Source organism: Hyla sarda, chromosome 2, assembly GCF_029499605.1.
Source record: "Hyla sarda isolate aHylSar1 chromosome 2, aHylSar1.hap1, whole genome shotgun sequence".
Lineage (NCBI taxonomy): Eukaryota > Metazoa > Chordata > Amphibia > Anura > Hylidae > Hyla > Hyla sarda.
Genome location: NC_079190.1, coordinates 287879997 through 287906569, shown reverse-complemented (window position 1 = coordinate 287906569; position 26573 = coordinate 287879997). Strand labels below are relative to the sequence as shown.

The 26573-nt window shown below is 42.5% G+C and overlaps 1 protein-coding gene across 4 annotated transcripts in view; it reads right to left on the bottom strand.

Moving 5' to 3' along the window:
* The window catches only part of AHDC1 (AT-hook DNA binding motif containing 1), a 94311-nt gene that overhangs the window by 17657 nt on the left and 50081 nt on the right, over positions 1–26573 (bottom strand). For 2 of the 4 annotated variants that reach the window (XR_008888813.1, XR_008888811.1), the window contains exons 2-4: positions 9759–9891; positions 9048–9094; positions 3605–8430 (exon numbers count right to left, since the gene is read on the bottom strand). Coding sequence is in view for 1 of the 4 variants with exons in the window: in XM_056557385.1 (XP_056413360.1) it covers positions 3656–8430; positions 9048–9094; positions 9759–9891 (4955 nt within the window). In the remaining 3 variants the exon portion in view is untranslated. Of the gene's footprint in view, positions 1–3604; positions 8431–9047; positions 9095–9758; positions 9892–13697; positions 13807–26573 lie in introns of those variants that run through there. The other 2 variants (XR_008888812.1, XM_056557385.1) reach the window with 2 other exon arrangements.

The window sequence follows — 26573 nt, the reverse complement described above, 5'->3', positions numbered from 1 at the left end:
ATGCTCATGTGTACCTAGAACATAGTACACTTTATAAGTGAGAACATACCCTTACTGGCCGTCTGCTGTATATGCAGATACACTGCAGCCTGTCAAACAATTAAAAATGGGAAATAGTAGTGATCCTCATTACTCCCTATTTGCCAAACTGCACAGTGTTTTATATAATTTTAGGAAAATAGATCAGCCCCTGTTATATCCTGCTATTCAAGTGACAGGACAGTTTTAAACACACATTTGTTAAATCATATTACCAAACTTATCAGCTTTTGTGCTGTTGATTTTTTTAACTGCTTTTGTGCTGTTTTTTTTTAACTGCTAATAACACCAAAAAAATAACATTGCTATCAAAGTTTACAGTAGATCTGGGCGGTATGACTAAATGTATGTATGACGGTATTTTTGTAACTTATGGCGGTTCCACGGTATACAACGGTATTTCTCCCCCCCCCCCACATCATGTGACCCGCGAGTGCTGTTCTGCTCCCCCCCCCCCCCCCAATTATATGCCCAGCGCTGCGCTGTACCCATCGGGGGAACTAATCACGTCACCCGCAAGCGCTGCCCTCCTCGTCATCCTGTTTGTTGTGGGCCGCCGGTGCAGACACTCTATACTGTACGCTGTATCCCTATGCCCGGGCTGCAAAAGATAAAAAAATAAACTTTAACGCACCTTCCTACATCGGCCTCATGCTCTTCCTGGGGACGGAAACGTCAGAGAGCCGTCAGCCTATCACCGGCTGCAGCGATGTTACGCCTCGGCCAGTGATAGGCTGAGCCCACTGTCATGTAAGAGGCCAGCTTCTTACATAACAGTGCGCTCAACCTATCACCGGCCGAGGCGGAACATCGCTGCGGCCGGTGATAGGCTGATGGCTCTCCAACGTTCACGTCCCCAGGAAGCAGGTCCGGACTGACGGGGTAGGTGAGTTAAAGTTTATTTTGTTTATCTTTTGCAGCCGGGGCATAGGGATACAGCGTACAGTATAGAGTGTTAGCGCCAGCGGTCCACAACAAACAGGATGACAAGGAGGGCAGCGCTTGCGGGTGATATGTGAGTAGTATCTCGATGGGGACAGCGCAGCGCTGGGCTCATAATTGGGGGGGGGGGGGCAGAACAGCGCTTGTGGGTCACATCATTAGTTCCCCGATATGGGGACAGTGCAATGCTGGGTTGATAATTCATTCCCGAGGGGGAGGGGCCTAACTGGTATTGCGGTATGGGAAAAATTTATATCGTCCAGCACAAAAATTTCGGTATTTGGTATGAATCGGTATACCGCCCAGCACTAGTTTACAGCAAGTATAACATTGGAGCAATATCTATATGTTACCAGTAACTATTTACATATTAGCTGTGTGACAATTTTAGATCCTTCATCAGCAAACACTGTGTACATCTCCCATGATCTTTATTAGCTTCATTAGATGCCGTTTAAGTGGGAAGATTTGATTTGAAGAAACAGGCAAATATTGGACCAGCTATGTCCATGCTCCGTTCTAGTGGCTTAATCGAAAGTGATTATGCTACACATCATTTAGGCTGCTGTCACATTACAAAAGTACGGCGTACGAGTGGTATACATGTCCGCATTCTAGCAAAAAATATCCCTGACGTATACTATGGCAGGTCCATTCACTTTAATTAACTGAACTTAGCCTACTAGTGACTAAGCTCAGTCTGTTTACCATGCTTTGTCCCAAGTCCTGTGGGTAGAAATAAATGTATACATTAGAGAAATGGACTGGTCATTTACAGACATATTTGGTTTATTAAAGTGAATAGACCTCCTGCAGTATACAATAGCATACCTTTCTGTCAAATATGCCGGTGTATTCCAGACACATGTAGCACTTTTGTAATGATATAATCAATTGCAAGCACGCCTTAACATTTAGGGAGTGTATTACCACCATTAACAGACTTAAAGGAGAACTCCAGCAAAAGTTAACTTATCCCCTATCTACAGGATAGGGGATAAGTAGCTAATCGTGGGGGTCCGACTGCTGGGACCCCCTTTATCTCCGGGGAAGGACTCGCTCATTTAGCAGCAGGTGTCTACCAGTAGACTACACGTGCTTCATTCATTTCTATGGGAGCGCTGATAATGCCCAAGTAATGTACTGCAGCATGCCCTCCTCACAGATTAGCTACTTATCCGCTTTCCTGAAGATAGGGGATAAGTTAAAGTTCTCCTTCAACTAGTAGCAGCATACATAAACATTATGCACACACAAAAAAACTATAGCTTGGATTGACAACCTTCCAAAAATAAAAATCAATGTTTGAGAAGCAACTTTAAATTTCCCTGGAAGGATGTGCATATAGTGCTGGTAAACATTTAAAAACTAGGTAATAAAAATGGGTTTACAGTGTCTTCTATGTAAAGCTCTAGGAAGGTTGGACACTTCATCACTTGACCTTATCGGCCCAGGTTCTTGTTGCATTACTGAGAGATTCTGATAACATTAGGTTAAAGTCAACATCCACATATATACACTTGCCTTACAGCAATGATGTGGGCATGGACATGGCACAGCACACGGAGTGCCTTGGAATCTATATAAACTTTTAATGCAATACTGCATGTAAAAAAAAGGATTTCTTCCTATAATTCAACAGAAGGCTACTGGAGCCACATTCAGGATGTTTAGTGACATGGATATTAAATATGGACAGGTGCATGAGGTGTAGATATTGATGTGATTTTTTTTTCTTTTGGATGCATACAGTCTCCTTGGCAACACTGATCCTAAAAGAAATCATAACGCTGTCTTTAGACTCTCCAATGCAGCCCATACTTCAGGCCTGGAACTTCATTGATTCAGTCATTACAACCTGTTTTCACATTGTTAATATACACTAAGCCATCCTTTACACATTTTTCTATTTCTTTCTTTTCATTGCATAGAGTAACAAGACAATCAGAAATTGCATTCCCTATGATATAAAACCTTACTATTGCGTTTTTTCAGTATAATTTTTTCTACAGTTGCTGTGAAAAGTCCCTGAAATTGTTTTATAGTACTGTATGACAGGTTACACCTTAAAATAGGTACACTGATCAGACTAAAGATGTACTAACTCAGTATGCTTCACTTCTATTAGGAAAAAAAAATAGCTTCATCAAATATGACTGGCTTTATTTAGATGTTTCACAATGTGGACAAAGTATGGTTGTATGATATTTGGTTAAATAAGAGCCCTTAGGTCACACGTCTAGCTGCAGCGTTTAGAAAAAGAATTGCGGTCAGTATCCGAATGTAACCAGCAGAAACATACGTTGTTTTGGAGATTAAAAAGACAAAGAATTACCCTAGACCAGTAAAAATAGTTAGTGGTGAACAGTAACCAAACATGCCTAGAATGCAGATGTGATTAGGTGATTAGTTTATTTGTTACAGCAACACACACTGGGGAGATTTATCAACCTGTGTAGAAAAAGAGTGGTGCAGTTGCTAATAGCAACCAGTGAGATTTCTTCTTTTTCAGAGGCTTGTGTTACAAGAACGCAATGATCGATAGGTTGCTATGGGCAACTGCACCAATCTTCCTCTACACTAGTTTTGATAAATCTCCCCCACTTTCTCTACAGCTTCTCACCTCACCCCTTTGACTGCACTGCTCCTGATGACTCTGGACGTGCCACTCCCCCTAGAGGGATGTGACTGTGAAGTTGTCTTCTGGGATGTTCTCAGGTCCCAGGAAGCCACCCTTCAGATTCGGGGGAGACAGGACTGGGGGACCCTGGGGGGGAAAGGCTGGGTAACGATAGGAATCCTGGAGCTGCACCATTGAGTCTCTTTGCACAGGGGAATGGGTAATATCGTTGAGCAAAGGGCAAGGGTATGATGATCTATGGTGTCCCCTTACCATGTCCAGCGTCTCTTTGTCTCTTTTGGGGCTTGGGATGTGGGGGCTCAGGCAAGATACTCCCTCTCCCCGCCTACCCATAAAGTCTGAAAGTAACCCACCCTTTCCATCATAGGGGGGACTGCGGGGTGGGTACCAGTAACCAGCATTCTTGCAGCTGGGAGGGTCATAGCGGTGGTGTGTTGATGGCTGGGGGGGCAGTTGCTCCCTACAGGAGGGCAAGTGTGGAGGGAGGCTATGTTTCAGGGGATCGCAAGATGAGTGGGGAGGCGGCACAAGCTTTCTTCCTTCTCCCGGCCGTAGCTCTAGAGTAGGTGAGCAATTGGGGGAAAAAGGAGAGTCTTGTAGTGGGTGATCATATCCCAGGCCAGGTGGTGGTGGGGGTGGTGGTGGATGAGGTGCACCAGTACTGGTGTTGCCAACTGTAGGGAGATGGGGAAAGTGTTTACCAGGATCAAGTTCTGTTGACGGAGGGCCCAGCCCAGGAGAGTCACTCTGGAAGCCAAATGTGCCATCAGAAGGGGTAGATGGGTTCATGGAATAAGGTCCAGAGAAATCACACGTAGGCTCCCTCTCACCCACCCCATACGCCCGCGAGTGGGAGGGCAGAGGAGACATGCTGCTGTCCCCACTATAGCAGTCCAGCCCTAAGTCTGAGGTGTCCTGAAAGAGGGAACTGACTGAGGAAGTAGGTGGTGGAGCAGGTGGTTTGGGGGAAAATTTGGCTTTGCCTGAACCTCTTTCTTTCTTGCTGGCTGCACAGCTACCACCTCGTCCTCCTCTTGGACCCCTGGGGCCACCACCTCTCTTGGTTGGATAACCTGCTGGTGGAGCAGCAGCTGATGATGAGGAAGAAGATGGGGAGGATGATGAGAAGCCTAGGTGATGGTGTTGTTGGTGCGATTGTTCAAAAACATCTGTTTTCTTCCTGCGTCCTCTACCAGGTTTTGCAGATTGGTGAAACAGGACAGTCTGGTTCCAACTATATCCTGGTGCAGATGAGGTGTCATTCCAGTCCATCATAAGCTTTTCAAGGCTGGAGAGACTTGACTGACCTTCACTGGAGGAGGCTTCACTATTGGCCCTACGATAACCAGCACCAGGTTGCGTGTATTGTGTGCTGTCAGAGGACGACTCTGACATGTTGTCAGTATTTTGCTTGGCCTTCTGTGGTGTATAATTGCTTATGTCCAAGATAACATTGGATTCAGTCATGTGACAATCAAACCCTGGGCCATAAAGCTGACCAAAACTCTCATTTCCCCAATCTGACTGGCCATAACCTTGTCGAAATCCCCACTGACCTACACCTACAGATCCTGTAAAGTTGCGGTTGTTCTCACCAGGAAACAATGGACCAGATACTTTGGGCATCATATACCCAGCTGGTGAAGAGGTGCTTGAACGACTTTCACTCCTAAGTGGTGGGAATGGTGGCAACTCTGATGTGTTGAAAAAAGGAGTTTTAGCTGTGTTAGGACCTGTCCCTGCTGATAGCTGTTGTTGCTGGCTGAAACTTGTGCTACTATGGGCACTGCCTGGTGATGACGGAAGGCTATTGCCTCCACCACTAAAGGAAAAGCTGCAGTCCTTATTACCTAAACAGTCAGGAGGAGCTGGATACTGTTTGGTTGGTGCAAATATACTGTGACCAGGCAAATTCTGTCCACTTGATGCAGAAAAGCCTCCAAATTGGCCAAAGCCTCCAGCACTTTGGGAGTTGGGCGAACGTGACAGCAGCTTTTGAAAGGCATCTGACCCACGGCATTCCTGTTGGGAAAGGCAGCCAAAATTTGCATTTCCTCGGTTTGGAGGGAATGGTTGCCTGGTAGCTGTTGAACTTTGGTATGGTGAGTCTTGGGTACCAGATTTTGCACCCCGAGAATTGGAATAGGACTGAAGGGCCCTTGGGTTTGGAGAAGCTGATGAGCCAGAAAATGCAGATGCAGATTTTCTAGCTTCTTGTTTCTGAACAGAAGCGAAATCCACAAGGTCTGAGGAATCGTCTGAGTCCAACAGAGATCGGAAATAGCCAGTAAAGAGACCATGGTGATCCTGTCCTCCACTTTCAGCCTGAGACAAAGAGGAGCCTGTTCCAGTATAGTAACCTGGACGTGATGGTGATCCACTATGCAAAGAAGAAAATCCTCTGTGCTCAGGTCCTTGGTAATTACAGTGTCTGCCACTTGACTGTCCATGGGAAACCTGTGTCATCCAAGGCCCACTTTTCCCTTCACTTCCCCATTCTGACATGCCTTGATACCCTAAACCAGGTTCTCCTCCTATTTCACCCAGCAAAGCACCATTTTTTCTAGATCTTCTCTTGCGTTTGGGCTTAGCATTAGGATCTGGTTCAACCTTAGGTTGTCTACGTTTTCTTGGCTTTAAGGGGTCAACAGCTCTTGGCTTTGATTTTTTCTTTCCAATACCTTCAAAAAAGTCACTAAATGAACACCGAGATAGTTCTGCATTATGACTATTGCACCCACCGCGACGGCCAGGCCCACCACCACGCCCACCTCTCCTTCGATAACCCTGGACTCTGTGTAGAAATTGAGAGATGTTATGAGTTTCAGGAGCCTGATGGACTGAGTCAGGCAGGGTAGGTGTCCAACAACGAGGTGGTGAAGTACGTCCAGCTCCTTGATTCTGGCGGTTCAGAAAAGCAAGCTTTGCCAGGACATCACTGTATTCAGACTTGCTGTCATTGGTGTCAGCTACATAGGAAGGTTGAGGAGATGGCAATTTTTGCTTTCTTCTCCTTCTCTTCTTTACAAATTCCCCATCAGATAGTGGTTGGGGTTGCTGGGGAGTTGGTGGAGGTGGTAAAGATGGTTCAATAGGAGGGGTCTGAGGCAGCATTGGTGGGGTGTCTCTAGCCAGGACTAGGTTTTTAGGTGGCCGCCCTCTTCTCCTCTTTAGTATGATTGGAAGCTCACCAGGTGGGAAAACCATTACAACATTTCGGCCATTGTTTTTCATCTTAAGTAGAGAGGTGGGACCAGGGCCATTACCACCAATCAGTTCTCCTCCTTCAACACTGAGTGTGCTACTGAATGAAGATACTTTATAGCTTGTTTTATTTCTCCTACCCATTGGCATAGGGATTCTGGCAATCCGCACTACCATCTTGCGTATACCTCTTCGTTTCGGTTTCTGTGGAGGGCCCTGCCCCTCATTCATGTCAACTGTAGCAGTTTTCTGATTAGGAGTAGGAATGGGGAATACTGAGCTCTGCTCATGAGGTCGATATGCTCTAGGCTCCTCTGGTGTTCGGTGGTAAGGAGGCATAACATATGCACGAGAAAGACTTTCAGATGCTCGAGGTCTTCCAGGTCTTCTCCTCCGGCCCCTGCCAGGTCTGTCACCCCTGCGGCCTCTGAGACCAAACCTGTGGCCTCCACGAGTTGAAAAAGGGGTTCGTCTGAGAGTTTCTGATGTTTGAGAAAAAAGAGGTAGCATCCAGGGCATCTCTTCCATTCTTGGCTCTGCTATTACCTCCCTTTCTTTGTATTTCTCTAATCTTTTTCTACACTGCTCAGCCCTACTTTCATCATCTGATGACTCCCCTTCATCCTCATTTTCTGTCCTCTCATCATCTTTACCACTTAACTTTCTTTCCTGATTTGCATGTGTATTACCCTGTTCCCCTTCAGGTTTTATCTCCTCATCCTCCTTTATCATTTTCATTCCCAATTCATCTTCCTGCTCATCTGATGACTCTTCAGGTTTACTATCAATCTGATCCTCCCCTGACTCCTCTTCCTGTTTAATTTCTTCCTGTTCTTCACCTGATGATTCTTCTGAACGTTTTCGCTCCCTTTCATCTTGCCTAAAACTCTCTGCCTGCTTACTTGGCTCTTGCTCTTCACAAGACTCCTCTTCCCGTGTATTTTCTTCCTGCTCCTCCCCAGATTCCTCCATGTCTTCTTGCCTAGCATAGCCCTGCTCATCCCCTGATGAATCATCTTTATTTTCATTTTTGGGCCCAATCTGCTTTTTATTTGCATCTTCCTCCCAACTTTGACTGCCTAACTCTTGCTGTTCACCTCCCTGCATACTTTCTGTTGGTTCTGGCTCCATCCAGGCAAGGGCTGCTAACTCCCTAAGAACATTTGAGCTGGCTGATTCACTTGAATCTGGGTTGGGTGATACAGGGCTTGGCTCCTTGGTATCCACAGTATCTGAAGGCTTTTCTTCTGGGCTTCGAAGCCCACATGCAATGCTCTGAGAAGAAAAGAAGCTGTACTGTAATCCTGGCTCTACATCCTCAATTTCTGATGGAGGGCTAACATTGGTATAATCAAGACGAACACCGCTGGATCGTAGGTCATTGGAAAGTTGGCTAAGGTCCTTCATAATATCCATCAAACGTACAACTGGCTGTAGATTGACACGACCATTGCCACATTTGCTTTTAAGAAGAGCAATGATTCCATCAACACCTAGCTTTGTGGTTCCTGCAGATGATCGACAGAAGGATTTGTTTGAACGGCTGCAAGAATTCTGGGATTGGCTATCTTCTCCTTGGTGTTCAAGCTGGATAGATGTGGAGTCTGAAAAAGAAACCCAGATTACAAAAATAAATAAGGATGACATGTATGGAAAAATCCCATTATGTACATATGGGGGGGAAAAAACATTGGCTTTACACGAATATAGCTTTTTCCTACAACCTAACAAACACTTAAAAATGAGGTAGTAATTCAAAGAGAAAAAGATCTGTCAAACTGAGCAAGAAAATAGGTATCCTTTAATTCCATGTATTCATATTTGACTAGTACATTTTAAAGAAATGTTACTTGGCTAGCCTGGTCTCCAATGTAGAGAAACCAGCAAGAGGTATTTTTCACCAGGAAGCTACACTCTAGATAGACAAAGCAGACCAAGACCCATCCTTTCACCAAGGCATATCATGCACTAGAGTAGAGAGGGGGGGAAAAGAAACTATGTTTGGTACACTAGATGCAGATTTTTTTTTTTTTTTTTAAACTGTGATACAGGATTCAGTAGGATCAAGCAGGAAAACATGGTATGTGAAACTAGTTTATGGTTTAGTTCTATTTTATGACTTCACCACTATACATCTGACATTTTATAATTCATCATTTAAAACATTAGGTAAATCAGATGTAACATATGCTAATTAAGAGAATGCTGCAGGTGTACTTACTTTCTTGCCTCTCCTGCTTGGAAGTTCTCCCGCTGTACTTGTGGTCTCTAAAAAGATACATTTTATGTAAATTAAAAATGAGGTTAAAGTCATAGCTAAACAACTAGAGAAAGTATACATGCAGAGTAATGTGGCTATTAAAGAATTAACTAAACTTAAAAGGTGCTATCTTAGGATAAATCCATTTTTAAGGGAACAACCCCATGTGTGAAATAATCCCCGAGGGTCAGGCTAACAAATTCTTTCCATATACAATAAAACTTGGCCGAACAGTCATGTTTTCTTAATGGAAAGAGTGGGTAGGACAAGAACAAAAAGGATAAAGTAAATTAAATTTACATGCCTGGTCCTTCTCTCCTCCAAAATCTACCATTGGAGAACAGTTTGGAGACCTTCCTTAAACACTGGATGGTTAGCCAATCCTTGCCTGGGACAAATTTTGCTTGAAAAAAACTGCAACATTTGCATGCCAGCTGGAAGTGAATGGCAAACTCCTTTTCTATAGTACATTAGCTGTCTAGCAATTTGCGTAACCCTCAAATACTAAGGCAAATTGAACAGGAAACATGTCATGGTAATAGGTAACAAACTTGTATTATTATTATTAATAATAATAATATAAAAGGATTTTTGTGCAAATAATTACAATGTACAAACTATTTCCATAAAGGTGCCATGCAAACACTATTCTCATGACGAGCTGACACTCACCTTGAACGAGGGTGTCTACAGACTAGGGTCACTCTGCGACCCCTCTCGGTCTCCTTTGAGTGTGAAGGATGCTTTTCGGCAGGACTATCTCCATTTTCGAGGCCAGGAGGGGCAAGGCCAGCAGCACTGACATCTGTAAAAAGACACAAAATATTATACTTCTGCTACTTCTGGTCTGGTGGTGCAGTTGCTAGTCTTTGAATATATAAAGCACAGTGCAAGCACTCTCTGCACATTCATGCAAATAAATCCAACATAAAAAACATTTAAACATTTAGCAGTATCTGAAGTCACTGCCTTTACTATAATGCTCACCCCTTCTTTGGACTTGTTTAGCTCTCTCGTGTCCCTTTCCACATTTTTCCCAGTTTCTCCCTCCCTTTCCTCCCCCTATTTCCTCTACTCTTCTCTCCCCTGCTGTCTCTCTGCTCCTGCCTCTCTCCTCCTTTCTCTCTTTCCTGTTATCTGTATCGCAGTATCCAGCAGAGTGGTGTATATATAATGTGTCTCTCTTCTCCACATACTGACACAAGTCCTCACCTCAGGGCTGCATGCTCTCCCCCCTCCTCTCTTCAACTTAATCCCATGATCTCCTCACGCCTCTCCTCAAGGCTGCATGCTTTCTCCCTGCATCCTCTGCTTTGCCATCTAGAACTCACCTTAACCTACCAGACCTATATACTTCTCTAGATGCCAAGTCATTCATCCTCACTCTTCTATTTTTCTATATCTGACAATGCATTCCACAAACCATTATACTGAATTATACGCTCTCTGGCAGCGGGCACTAATCCAATGCCAACCTTTTCTGTATGCCATTATCATGGTTGTGCTGAGGGAAGTTTATGTGCGCATGTGTGCACCTGTGGCCTTAGAGTACCTGTCTATTCAAAGGTTTCTCCGTTACTGCAAAACCAGCGCTTCCACAAATCTGCACACATTTAGAAACATTCCTAGGTAAATTATAAGCGTCTCTGCCCATGTAAAACAGCAACATACAGAAACACCATTTAATGCACAGAAGCAATGCCAAGTTTAAGGTAAAATAAACATCTTAATATCTATTCTAAACTAGGTCTAATAGACTAAAGGTATTCTGGTTAAAGTCACAAACAAAACAGGCAGTGCAGCTTTTATGGGAACAAAAATAGATCTAAAAGAACCTGCTATACATACACCTAAAGACATGCTATGGAGACGACAGACAGTTATTTTAGAGGGGCAAAGGTTTCTGCAGTAATATCAGGAAGTATTACTTTACTGAGAGAGTAGTGGATGCATGGAATAGCCTTCCTGCAGAAGTGGTCACTACAAATACAGTGAAGGAGTTTAAGCATGCATGGGATAAGCATAAGGCTATCCATCATATAAGAATTCATATATTGAAGTCAAATTAAACTCAGGAGTCATGTAAGGTAGCGTAGACCTCCCTGAAATCTGCACAAGCAAAAGAATTAAAAGGCTAGTAGATCTCAATGGCTGAGGATGTTAAGATGTGTAAAAAGGGACCATAAATAAGATTTTGAATTGAAATTTAGTCCCGTAAACACAACGACTTGTGGCTGTATAACATAGGATAGTAATGTTGAGCTGTTATGTTGCACCTAATGATGAGTAAATATGGTTATGATGCATCCTTCGTGTTGCTGTGGCACAACAGTCGGCAGAACTTCAAACATACCAGATTTCAGTCCAACCATATTTACTTTTATTTGCGGCGATTTTTGCAGCACAACATTGCAATCTTGGCTATGAAATCTTTTTTGTTACGATTTTCAGACTGAAAGTGACTAATTGTGACAATGGAGGGCAATAGATTATAGTCTTGTAGAATTGCAGGACAGATGATGGCATAATGCATGCAGTGACGTTGGTGCCAAACTTCATAGTCTGTCTTACAGCAGTTAAGGCTTACAGGTCAAACAGCACTAAGTGGTATTGTGCAGTCCTTACATTACTCAGTTTAGGATACTGGTAGCTAGAACTGACTGATGTACCATGATCTAACATGTCAAAATATTAATACACTGTAAAAGTATAAACTGAGCAAATGAATGCACCTTAAAGATAGGCTGACATTGGCAGTTCATTCACAGCAGATAGGTTCTCCAGATATACCTATATAGTCAGAAGTGAGCTAGTGTCACAGCTGAGTGTGTGTGGGGGAGGGTAGAGGGCAGACAGATGGTGCAGTGATAAGAGGAGGGAGCAGGCATTGGATTCCAGGCACAGGACTAATTATAGCTGCCCTCCTCCCAGAATGCTTTGAGGCAGAAAGCACTCAGCCAGGGAACCACATCCTGGCAAAGCATTCCCTTTCCAGCCAGAAAGCCCTGCAGACCTTGGCATTTTGACCAACCTCTTTCTTGCCTGAGAGCAGCATGTGACAGTATAACCCTTTCTGCTCCAATGTTCTAAAACCTCTTCCCGTCCAAAATGAAAACCTCATTCTGTATTCCTGAGTAAGGCCAAAGAGATAGTTCACAAAAAACATATCATGTGACTGTCTGAAAACATTAGATTTTTTTTTGGGCTATGCTATTTCTGGTAGTCTAGTTTTCCTTCCATGACACTAGTGTATGCCAGGGTGAGGCAATACAGATCATGATCTCATGAGCTTATGGGCCTCTATTGTTGGTCTGAATCTGTACTGCATATAGTCATTGGCCCCTGCCCCTAATATAGTAGCCATGAATGTTGACATTAGTATGAGCACAAACACTAGTTATTGGTAAGTGATCACATCTCGGCCCAATGCAGAAAAATCTCTTCTTCCCACCAGATGTCTCTCTCTACTTCTTTTCCCACTACAAAGACCTGCACACTAACTCCTTCCTTCCCTCCCTTTCTCCTGTCTGTCCTGTCTCCTCTGTCTCTCTCATCCTTTATTTATCTGCTTCCTCCTGTGTGCACAGATTAGCTGCTCCCCGCTGGATCCAGGATCTGTCAGACAGGCAGATAAAATACACAGCTACAAACAGAGAGGGGGTGTGCAGATACTCAGCATCATTATACAGCTCAGCGTGTGCATTTTCTGTACAGATACTCAGTGCCACTCTCTGTTCTAACAGGATGCCGCTGTACCGGGCGTTACATGTGGTAGGGCAGAGGGAGCAGGAGCATGTTGCCTGGATACCGAATGTGGAAGTGGGTCATGCAGCAGTGGGGACACGGTGACATCCGAACGGGGAGTGCTCACCATTAACCCATGTAGTGCCGGCGACCTGTTGTATTGGGGACGTACTCTAGCAGGAGTACTAACCAGGTCCTCCAGGGCTAAATACATTCACATCAACAGCAAATATTCAGAAAAATATTACAGAGAAACTTTTACATAGGAGAAAAGTTCATAATCAAAAGAAACCCAGAAGTTGTTGAAAAACTCCAGAACAGACCTAAAAAAAAAAAACTCTACAGACTCTAATCAACACTTCGGGCTATGTTTCCCAATAAAAATTATCAAAGCAACTAGATATTTTCTGACCACCAATGTGTCCCCATCATTCCAGCCAAGCTCATCCAGCCCTGGAAGAACTTTCAGTTCTAAGACTAGATATTCTACTGTCCAGAGCGGCCCGTCATACGCAATGGCTGATATATACAGAAATGCATATACATACCACCACATATCAGCAGGCTGGAAGTGCCAGCATCACAATGATCAAACCAGGCTATGGGTAATACTCCGAGCCAAGTAAAGGAAGATGCTTTAGAATAACCCTGCACAACATACTAGATGTGCCATAGAAGCGTCACCATAATATAAGTTACAGCAAACTGTGTGCAAACTGTTGTGCAAATAATAAAGAGAGGTGTTGCAGATACCTCCATTTTTGGCACATGAGGCCAAATGAAATCAAGACCCCCAACCTGTAATGTAGTCATACACCCATCCCACTAATGCCATTATATCACACGGGGAGGAGGGTTGTTACGTACAGTACAAGGTGTGGAGAGCATCTGTTAAAGACGATTGATTTTCCTTCCCAATTCTAGCGCAGCTAAGTGAATCTTTTTTCCAGACATTGTACATCTATAGACACATTATGTGTGCAGGAAGCTTTTATTCCAAGCTGTCTCTGGCTGGAAGGTGACAAGGTCACATTATCCCCAGAGCTGACAGTGACATCATATGACAAGGGAGGGGTGTTTTCTTACTTACAAGGTGCTGGTTACCATAGGTACAGAGCTCAGCAAGGAAAGTGTTACTACATTGCTGTGCTCTGCAGGGTGCTTGGATCTGCAGATCTCTAAGGCAGGAAAGAGATTGCAGCGAGCGAGCTGACAGGAAAGGGTTACACATTGACACACTGCAGTGAATGGTCTCTCACAGTCTGACCTCTCAGTATAATCAGTTCAGTGATTCGGACTCTGACGGCTAGAGATGGCTATGCTGCTGGAGCTTTCTAAATAGAGAGCAGATGGGCCCCAGTATAGCTGACTTGGCCAGTGATAGCTGTTGCAGAGAACAAAGCCATGGAAGCGCATTTCTCAAAACAGACTTTTATAGCATTTTAACGGCTCAAATGGTCAACTTAATAACAAGCCACCATCCAATTTAAATAACGCATTAGGCTGGGACCGCACTTTGTATATTTTGCCGCAAATTCTGAGACTTTGGAGCAAAGTCTATATGTTTTACATGAAGATTTTGAGGCAGAGTCAGTGTGGATTTCAACCCTATAAACTAATGGGGCAAAATACACTTCACGTCTGCTGAAGATTTGGAAATCTGTTGCATGTTCTGATTCAGTGCCCCATTCTCTTGTAGTCTACAGTAAATTGTATACATAAGCATGTACAACACATGCAAAAAATGTAATTCCTGATGTGCGTATAGCGCCACCTACCAAAGCATGGTAGGTACAGATGTCCGATTTCAGTCTGCTGTCTTGTGGGAGAGTCATCTATTCAAACCCAAGGGCCAGTCTAATATGGAGGTTACTGAGTTATCAGTATGTTATTGGAGTGTTGGCGGGTAGGAGTCCAAAGTACCTGGACAATTCCATGTGTACAACAGGAAAACAAACTGCATGCAAATGTAGCGTGGACCCATTTATGCACAGATGGTTTTTATTTCATTTAGGAAACATAGCCACAGTGAAAAAATAGGTGTCTATTCGTAATCATTTTAGACTTAGCCCTTTAGAAAAGACTGTAAACTGCTGCGTCTGTATAGAAGAGACAAATTGAAAGACTGGATTCCCTCAGCCCATGTCCATACTAAGGATGACAACATAATTTCCATCGGACATGGGCAGATGCTATGGTCACCTTCATAGGAGCGTTTTTATACTATGCTTTTGTAGGGTGTGAGGGAATCTGTCCTGATGTGGACAGGACAGACAAAATGTACACTAACCATTCTTATACATATCACCAGGGACAATTAGTATTTCCAAGGTTCAAGGTGTCTCAATCATTGCTGACAATTGCATGCTTACATTAGAAATGCTACATGGATAAGCTTCAGCTTGTACAAATGAATCACACATTTGCACATAGGGATCAATCACTTGAAAAGATGAGTGTAAGTCTCATCCAGCAAGCCCCCATTCTAGCGTGTGCTGTAGAGGAAGCCTGCTCACACGCACATGCATCAAGATGAGCACAGACATAAAATGCTATCCTGTGAATACCCCTTTAAACACAGGTTCCCCAATAGATTACAGCTAATCTTGGCTGGGGTACCAGTAACAAAGGTTGTACAGACTCCAGGTTGTACAATGTAAAGTTATACATTTTTTCCAATATACCATCTATATCAATCTGCTACGTCTTTGAAGAACAGTTTGCAGTCAAAAGTGCCTGGCTTGACACTAAACAGTTCAATACCTATCCTGGAATATAGGGCTTTCTGAAACTTTCTGACTTCACCCACCAGACCAAGGTGCTGAAGGGGCCTCAGTCTGCAGATTTTTTTTTAATATTGCTTATGCATTTGAAAAGCACAGCAATAATGATGCCTGCGTGTTCATCACATGACCAGGAGAGATTTTTAACCCATAGAAGGTTCCAATTAAATGACCAGAAGCATAGATGTTCATATAAACAGAACACATATCCTCTACTGACTGAAATCACACTAAGGGGTATTCCAGCTTTAGACATTTTATCCCATATCCAAAGGATAGGGGATGTCTGATCACCACTTCCCTGCAGCACCCGCATTATGAGCGGAGCTGCGTCTCCAGGCTTGGAAACTGGAAGTTTTCGGGACTAGAGACGTGACTTAACACCACGCCCCCCTTGTAACGTCATGCCCCCTCCCTTCATGTCTATGGGAGGGGGTGTGGCATAACGTCACGAGGGGGCGTGGTGTTCAGTCATGTCTCTAGTCCGGAAAACTTCCGGTTTCCGAGCCTGGAGACGCAGCTCCGGACATAATGCGGGTGCTGCAGGGAGTCCCAGTGGCGCCCCGCGATCAGACATCTTATCCCCGATCCTTTGGATAGGGGATAAAATGTCTAAAGCCGGAATACCCCTTTAACATTTATTTACATAATGTCAATCCCCCTGCTGTTTTGGTGATCCAGCTCCCTGCAAGAACTTCGTATTCAGCTAGTCACAGACTAAGGCAGGATATCACTGCGACCAGTGACTAGCTTTACATTGGCAGTTCCTATGGGGACAATGTGTCACAGGATAAAAGGAAAAAGCACATTGCCATATTGGGTGCGAAACACTTCTGTTCCAAACTGGTGGGTCTGCATGGATATCTGGGATGTCATTTCTATTGTTATATGTCGACTGAATACGTGAAGTTGAGACATCATATGGACTGTTAATCACCATCTTATGTCCTCTTCCCATACTCCTTTCCCCTCTTTTTTACTTTTATTTACCTGAAGATGTGCCTGTTCTTTATTTTTATTTATTTACTTTTTTTTTTCTTTATATGTATTTGTTCTTCTTTGTTTTGAATTTTTTTTTTGAAAAATAAACAGTTATTTAAAAAAAAGGAAAAAGCAGTCCGTACCACTTTTTACAGCCATATCCATTTTTTTTCTTTTTAAACATCCCTGTACAACCCATTTAAAGGAGTACTGCAGCCATAGACAACTTATCCCTATCCGCAGGATAGGGGATAAAAGTCTGTTCACGGGGGTCCGAACCCTGGGACCCCCCACGGTCTCCTGTATATGGCCACGGTTCTCCCCATGCAGGAGGTGTGTTGGCCGACACGCCCCCTCCATGATTCACTACGGGAGAGGTGGAGATGCAGCGTTTGTGCATCCCCCACCTCTCCCAGAGCGCTGAATGGAGGGGGCATGTCTGTCGAGCTCTTAGTAAGTGCAGCATCAGATACAGATGAACTGCTTACACTTAAACCAAAATAGAGTAAAAACTGAAAATAAATAAAAATTAATACTAGTGAACCATATTATCCCTGGCCCTTCTTTCACATACCATAGACAGCATATCACACTTTAGACTTCAGCAAATTCTCAATCACTTCAGGGACACTTTCAGCAGTTACAATACTGAAGTCACAATTTAAATTAATGCTTTTTTTCTAGACTAATTTAGCACTGGACCCAGAGTCATAGATATCACATGCCCCTGGCGTTTTATTTATTTATTAATTCAAAACTGTGTCCGCGTTCTCATGCAGACAACTGAAACTATAGTGAAGCAGAAAGTTCCCTACCATTTATCCTGACCACTGGGGTCAGTGCCTCTACCAACTTGCAGGAGCAATTATTTGCAGGGGAGCCACCAGCCCTGTATTTAACGTTAGTGCCTCAGGTGCCAAGCCATGATGCACCAACAACACAATAGATGTGGCCATATTCATAGAGGAGATTCTACTACCTGATATTCTTTGCTTATTTATCGAGCAGGTAAAACTAAAATCTTGCATTGACAAAAGTAATTAGACCCTTTACTCAGGACTTAGTTGAAGCACCTTTGGCAGAGATTACAGCCTCCAGTCTTTTTCAGTATTTGCCACAAGGTTTGTACACCTGAATTTGGGGATTACATAGAAAGTTGCATTTGCATAAGCTTGTAAAAAACATTTCAATTTCTGTATTTTTTGATGCATGCAAATGCAACCTAGAAAGTGGCAGCATTTATTATTTTAATTAGCTATCTAAGTGTGTAATAAGAGTGTGGAGTAATGAGTGACCGTGCATACTGCAGATGCGCTGGATGCGCTGTTAAAGCACAAATCTGCGCATTCCTATGGGGAACTGGTTTATTGGTTCAGCATTACCCAATAGTAGTGGCAACCCCTTTGGGTGCATATATAACTGACTAGTCCACTGGAATAGGTGGCAATGAGATGCTTCTTTTTGTGCTCTCTCCACAAGGGTAAATCCCTTGATCAATTTTTTACAAAGTAATAATTCTATCCTATACTTCATGCAAGGATTGTGATTTTAATCTTCTATATCAACTCAGTTCTTTTTAGAGTATAATAAGTTACATTTTAGTAGATAACAGGTTAAAAGGGTATTAGTGCCCTCTGGATACATAGTTCTTTTGTTTTGTGGCACCCTTCCCTTATTTATGGGCAAAAAATGTGGTTTTATCTGCACATGCAATACCTTAAAGGGGTATTCCAGGAAAAAAAAAGAACTTTTTTTTATATCAACAGGCTCAAGAAAGTTAAACAGATTTGTATATTACTTCTATTAAAAAATCTTAATCCTTTCAATAATTATCAGCTGCTGAAGTTGAGATGTTCTCTGTCTGGCGACAGTGCTCTCTGCTGACATCTCTGCTTGTCTCTGGAACTGCACAGAGTAGAAGATGTTTGCTATGGGGATTTGCTTCTAAACTGGGCAGTTCCCGAGACACGTGTCATCAGAGAGCACTTAGAAAAGAACAACTCAACTTTAGAAGCTCATAAGTACTGAAAGGATTAAGATTTTTTTAATAGAAGCAATTTACAAATCTGTTTAACTTTCTGGAGCCATATATATATATATATATATATATATATATATATATATATATATATAACGTTTTTTTCCTGGATAACCCCTTTAAAGAAAACCAAACAGACAGCTTGCAGCATTAGGATGTAGCATAATGAAACTGCATGGACTGTTCCACACAAGTTTTACATGGGATATGGATTTAACCGGCTGTTCACTCACACTGTTCACTCACACTAAACCCAATATACTGGGGTTATAGGTGGAAATTTATCAAAACCTGTGCAGACAAAAAGTTGCCCATAGCAACCAATCAGATCCCATCTTATATTTTTGATAAGACCTCTGCAAAATGAAAGAAGCAATCTGATTGGTTGCTATGGTCAACTCAGCAACTTTACCTGTGTACAGGTTTTGATAAATCTCCCCCAAATAGTGTAGGAAAAAAAAAAATACAATATCCTTACTTACATTAATCAGTCCAGTATTTGCAGAGTTAAGGCATGTTAATCTCTTTATATTGTGCAGCTCTGCGCAATGGAGGTGGGAAGCAGGCTGGGGGGTTGTAATGCCACTGCCTTCCGGATGTAGCAAGGCAGCAGCACCTGCACTCTCCTCAGACAGCTCTCACCCCCAGCATCAATTAGCATATTCATTACGGTTCAGGCCAGATGGGAGGAATATGGAGGCGGCAGAGGAGCTTGGCCAGCCGGCTCCCCGCCTCCATTGTGCACAGCTGCGCAATAGAAAAATAAGAAGATTAATATGTCATAACTGTCAAATACTGACAGATTAAAGTTAGTGAGCAGAATGCTTGGGATGTATAGGGGGAGGTATTAACAGTAGAAGATCCTCTGCTGAATTCAGTGAATCGCGCGCAGGGAGCCGGGCTTTGTCGCACTATACACCAGTATTGGGTTTAGTGTGGATGAAAAGGCTGATAGTTCTTTAAATTAGAGGGGCAAAGGTTTATGCAATATCAGGAAGTATTACGGAGTATTTTCCTGAGTAAGTAGTGGATGCATGGAGTAGCCTTCCTGAAGAAGTTGTAGCTGAAAATACAGGAGTTTAAGAATGCATGTATTAAGAATTAATATAAGATAGGGCCAGGAACTATTTATAGTATTCAGAATATTGAACAGACTAGATAGGCTGAATGGTTCTCATCTGACAACACATTATATGTTTCTTAAGGTCAGTGGGATCAGGATTATTTTTTTAAACTTTCAGAAGCTTTGTGATTTTGATTTTGGACAATTACAAAAACATAATCCAACTCACACATTTTTGTAGCCAACCCATACCCTGCTCCGTGAAATTATTTATATAGTAATGACATGAAATCAAATCAGGAACTTCCTATGGTGTTAGCAAAGTGAGCATAAAATTATCCAGGCAAGTAAACTCATGCATGCAACTTAGTATTAAAGTGAGTAATAAACTGCAACCTCAAGGGTCATGGTTTAGCCTTATTCCGCAGCAGAATCACTGACATCGGTCTATAGAGCAACTTCAAGAGTCCACCTTGCTTTTGATGGTATGTCCAGAGGTGTGGGTATCTAAGGAGGAATCACTGACAGTATACCTCGGATCAATTACAGTTGAAATGTTCTATTTATTAATTCATTAAATAAATGGCTCTTTTAAAGGGCCAAACACAACAAAAATGTGCACAACACAGTACATGCTGTGTTGTGCACATTTTTGTTGTGTTTGGCCCTTAAAAAAGCCTTTTATTTAATCTAGCCGAGGTATACTGTCGGTGATTCCTCCTTTATTCCGCAGCAGAAAGAATATATTTACATCTAAAAGCCATGGAACATATGTCCATTTAACATTGTGTGCTACTTTTGGTAGTTATAAGATACTTAGGGAAGATTTTTGGAAGGACAAATGTTCCCACCTTTAGAAGTTACATACAATAAATTGTTATAACATGAAATGATTTAGTTTTTCGTAAGTGTTGCCAGATATTCTCTTCAATTGTCCTAATTAAAGAAAATAAACCCTGAAAATATGTTTTTGTATTTTCAGCAGGTATTAGAAAGGATCGTACATGACCATTTTACAACAGTGAGTATAAAACATAGGGTTGTTGGCTGACATGCTATCGTAAGATGTGCAGTGTTGCCAGGTGAGTTACCGTGCCGGATTTATAAAGTGCGTTTGTTGGGAGAGTTGGGACAAGGGGAGGGAAACATACTGCAGGTGAGGCAGGAATTCTGCAGGCACAATGATGGTATTTTCCAGCTGTATGGCCAAGAGCATTCTGTCTCCTACCTCTCTTGGTGGACAATGAAAAAATGTCAATTCTGTATTTTCCATCTTAAATGTGTAAGATATACATCACCAGGTACTAAGATAAATAAATAAAATGATAGGCATCAACTAACTGGAACTAAAGATACATCCAACCCCACTCACATTTTAGTTGCCACAAGGATATTTTATTTTTATTCTATTTAACACCATGTCAATGCTAAATGCTGTTTTCCACAAAAAAAAAAAAAAAATAAAGGTATGCAAGTAAACAAGACCACCACACAGCAAATTAGCAATAGTGAATAGAACATTATAGGGCACAGCGATTAGGACTACTGCTTACTGCCTAGTAGTAGTAACAGTCATCATAATCATAGGATTTATTTTCCCCTTTTATAACCTAAGCAGATCTTCTGCATGGTCTATATGACATACATGCATCCTTCTGTTTATGTACTTCCAACAATTTAAACCATACTGACAGGAAAAAGGGCTCGCCAAGAAACTCTCCATAGCAGTGTGCACAAGCCTGGGGTAGAGACAGATGTCACCTAAATCCTCTGTATAACATGCAATTCAAACAAAAACTGCAAAAAAACTATAAAAGCTTATATCAACAAATTAAATAATACACTAAAGTGTAAAACACAATCACCTCTTCTAGCTATACTTGACCACACTCTGAAGAGTATAGAGAGGTACATTATATTGACAATGTATATGCTTGACCTAAATACCAGCTGTTCAGGCTTATATAAATGACAAATCTGACAAATGCTGCCGAAAGCAAGTCTTGTACATTGGGGTTTAAGGATATGGTCCCTTGACTGAATTGTCCCAAAATGAGTTCAGTCCCAATCAGATTTCAATGTATTTACAAAGCTTTTTGACTCCAGAATGGTAGCTAGCTTGTTGGCTTATTTGGAGTATATAGTCATAAGTATTCTAAGTTTATGTTTTGATCCTGGCATGTAACAGGTTAACCGCCTGGATCTGCTTTTCCCCCCCCAGATTTTCATATGAAAAGGGGAGTGGATAAAAACAAAAAGGCAGAGACCAGGAAATAAGGTCATGTCTGCATTATTACTGCTTTAACAAAAATCATCAGCCTACTACCACCACTGTTGGGTCTGATCCTAGTAAAGCTATCTATATACACACACACATACAGTCATGGCTGTAAATGTTGGCACCCCTGAAATTTTTCTAGAAAATGAAGTATTTCTCACAGAAAAGGATTGCAGTAACACATGTTTTGCTATGCATTCAGGCTGAGAGGTGTAAGAAGCTTATTGATGATTATAGGAAGAGACTGATTTCAGTTATTTTTCCAAAGGGTGTGCAACCAAATATGTTAAGGGTGCCAATAATTATGTCCAATACACACAAAGAGAATAAACATGTGTATAGCAAAACATGTGTTACTGCAATCCTTTTCTGTGAGAAATACTTCATTTTCTTGGAAAATTTGAGGGGTGCCAACATTTACGGCCATGACTGTATATCTAGGTTTGTGTCAGCAATGCACTGGGCTGTTTTCACAATGTGTTTAAACAAAAAAAAAAAAAAAAAAAAAGACATAAAATGAGGTAAGAAACACTACTGCATACTTAAAGGGGTATTCCAGGATTTATTTTTTTTTGACTATGCTACAGGGGCTGTAAAGTTAGTGTAGTTCACAATAGTGTCTTTACCTGTGTGTGATGATATTCTCAATTCTTTTGAGATTTTCACCCCAATATTTATTTTTATCAGCATTCAATATGACTGCTGTCTCAGATTTTTCCCAGCTTGCAATGCGGTCGAGACCTGACTCACTAGTCAGCTGATGACCGGGAGCCTGTCTGCTTCAATGGATGGAGAGAGCAATCTGCAAGTAATGCAACAGCTGGAGGCACCGTGATCGAAAACCACAGGTCTGCAGCTCATTTATGTTTCAATGGGTGGGGTGGCTGATGTGTAGGAGGGAGGAAAATGGTATCATGGGATTTGTAGGCAAACAAGAAAACTGAAAACAGGAAATACAAGTTCACATAAAGCTAGCCACAGTGTTCTGGTAATCTCACAACATAGCCATTTAGCACAAGACAAGCACAGATCCTTCCTAAGCATGTCCATTACTGTCTGCCAGGTACGTACTAAAATCACCTTATGCTGGAGAACCACTTTAAAGAGGTTATCCGGGAATAGAAAAACAGAGCTTATGTGCAACAACCACTCCGTCTCCAGGTTGGGTGTGGTATTACAACTTTGCTCCAGTCACTTCAATGGAACCAGCTGCAGAACCACACCCAACCTGGAGACAGTCGGGGAACAGTTTTTGAAAGAAATTAGCTCAGTATTTCTATTTTTGGATAACCCCTTTAAAGGAGTACTCCTGTGAAATACAACTTCTCCCCTATCCATGGTGCCCCGGCAGTCCACAGGAAAGGGACGTGCTGATGCATGCAGGAAGCCACGGCCAATACACCCCCCTCCGTGTATCTCTAATCTGCCGGGGCGCCGTGCAGAAGATCACTGGCTTCCCAGCAGTTGGACCCCCACAATCTATAACTTATCCCCTATCCAAATGATAGGAGATAAGTTGTATTTCACTAGAGAACTCCTTTAAACTTTTGCAATTCTGTTTACATGCTTTTTTTTTTCTTTTTTTAAATGCAGGTTTTTTGGAGCCAAAGCTAGAAGTGGATCCAGTTCTAAAGGAGTTGTCTCACTGTTAGGACTTATTCACAGGATAGCGTTAAGTGTATGATAGCTTGGGGGTTTGCCTGCTGCTCTATTTTGATGGAAGATTTGGGACCATGTTCTAGAGTTTTAGCAGCTTGAACCTCACATGATCACTTAAAACCTATCCCTGTGGATGATAGATAAGTCTTAACATTGGGTCAAGTCTTGTAATGGTATTTTATCAAAATGTTGTATACATGAGCTAAGAGCAAATAGCTATATGGAATCACTGATACTGCCTTTTTCTCTAACATTTGTATAAAAAGTCTGTTTTGTAGTTAAAGCGTACCCGCCAGATCCAGCAAAAAATTTTTTTTTTAAATATATCACACAGTACCTAATCCTGACCATGTTTTTTGTGTCTAGCACCTTTATTTTTTTTATTACACTTTTAATTTAGCTCACTAGTCTGAATTCCTCTCAAAGATAGGGGGTGTGGCCTAACTGTGCAGGTCTCCACCTCCTCCCTCAGTATGCTGTCTGCTCACATCTCCCCTAGCATTAAAACTACAACTCCCAGCTTGTCCTCACTGACTGTAGCGGGACACAAGCTGACAGTGGGAGGATTTTTCCTCCAGCTGTGAGCCCTGCGCTCACAGCTGTCAATCAAGGAAGTGTGTCTATAACATAGGTGATGATGCATGGACACAGCAGGACTAGTATGTGTCCAAGCAGGCCGGGGGGGGGGGGCACAGTTGTTTGACTGGCTTTTTCAGTATGAAATATTGAAACATTTCTAATGAAAGCAATTGCAAAACCTATTGGTTATACATGCTTTACAACTTATCAAGTTTTTTTTACCTGAAATTGCCCATTTAACACAAATTTACTGAAAGGAGGAAACACTATTCACAGTACATAAGGAAAAGACCTATACCTCACATGAAACAATATGCAGAAAAAGTGTGCAAAGTGTTGGTGTTGCCCATACTAACTAGTCTTTATTCATCTACTGCAGCTTAGAGCATTAGAAAAGTGATCTTATTTGTTGCTATGGGAAAAACTGACTTTGTCTGTAGTAGGCCCTGCTGCTGCAGCACGGTGTAGGTACATGCCAGGGGCTTAATTTTATGAGAATCCAATAATACAGCTACTTGAATCATATGCACACAGTGCTGTATCTAAGACATTTGATTATTACGAAACTCTTGCATGCTAGAAATTTGTGCAACTTCACCTGGATGGCAATCCTGTATGGCAGGACCAGCCTGTCATACTGGTATCACAATTATTTGTAACAAATATTAGAAATTGGAGACAATCCATCTGATTGCCACAGAAAACTTGCCACAGGTTGAGCAAAATTTTCATCATATACTACAGACATTTTATGCATCTTTGCAACATTATTTGCCTCTTTCAAACTTTTTGACTTTTTTTTTTGGAAAACCACCTACAAGGAAACTGCAATAGCTGACAATAGAAACACCACTGTGTGCAAATCTTGTGGGAGCGTTCTTGGGGTGGGGAGGTGAAGTCTCTTTAGTGTCAGCATTTACAGGGTGCATTTAACTCCTCTGGACATCTTGACCTGCACCCTGTAGCAGAGTAAACTTCTCTCATGGCAGTAACAACGTAACACTGTACAGCATAACATGAGCATTATCTTTGCACTTGGATAAGGAACATAAAACGTACAATGAAGCTGAGTAATGTGCTCAATACCGGTATATACTGCACCAAGAATACGGGCCTTCCTCCAGGCATGGTGCTGAAGGTTATTCTAATGGATGTTGGATCTGAAACAGATCCAGGGACATCTGTTCCACCCTGTAATTATGGAGAGCCAAGAGGGAGAGAGACAGAGGGAAAGAGATTAGGAGGCAGGAAGATAAGGCCAAGGAGAGAGGGAGGAGAGAGAATGCCCTCGGCCATACAGCCACAGAACACATACCTCACACATTTTACAGCTGGAAAATACCATCATTGTCCCTGCAGAATTCCTGCCTCACCTGCAGTATGTCCCCCTCCCCTTGTCCCAACTCTCCCAACAAACGCACTTTATAAATCCTGCACGGTGTCTCACCTGGCAACACTGCACATCTTACTATAGCATGTCAGCTAGGAATACATTAAATCAGTAATAACTTGGCCATTTATCTGCTAGTTTATAGAAAGTATTTCATGTAAGGAGACTTTGAAAAGCTGAAAACTGGCCATGGAAGGAATAAACAAGCCTCTGTAATCTCACACCCTGCTTGTTCTTCTGCCCTAACACCACATGGTCATCACTCCACCCCTTTCTAATCCGGCCTGGAGCAGAAGAGGGCAGAGCTGGGATTCCAGGCCTCCAGCCCTTGGGAGAGGGGGAGCAGAGAGGATACTGTCTTTTCCAACATGTGAAGCAATGTCCAGAGAGAGGAAGGGAGGGAGACCTAGACAAGGCGTAGAAGGGGGAGTTATAGGACTGACGGAAAGGACAAAATAAATTGGAATCATGAATAGGTTGTGAGTGCAAAAGTGAGGGGGGGGGGGGGGAGACAAAAAAAAAAGTACAAGAGGTTAGAAAAGATGAAAAAACTACAGTGAGTTAAATAAAATTGGGAGAGATTAAAGAAGGAGAGAAGGGTGAGAGAAATAAGTGAAGATGAAAAACAGGGGAGCTTGGGGTGGAATTCAAGACACAGACAGGAGAGAATAAACAGAGCGAAGAGGGGGGTGGCAGAGAGGTTTGGGGAAGGGGGGAGTGTGGGAGAGGAAGAGCAGAGGGAGGGAGACAGATCCGCCAAGACATTATCACCTCTTTCCAACATCTGAGACAGACCAGGAATAACCACACAGGCACACAGGAGGGAAACAGGGAGGAGGGGAGAAAGGCGCTGACACACTACACAGATCTATGTGGAGCGGCATGGGTTATAATACAGTGCTTGCTAAAGCGCTGTGGCCAGGAAGGGTCACGCTGCAAGGCTCCCAATGGGGATTTAAATTCCACACCATA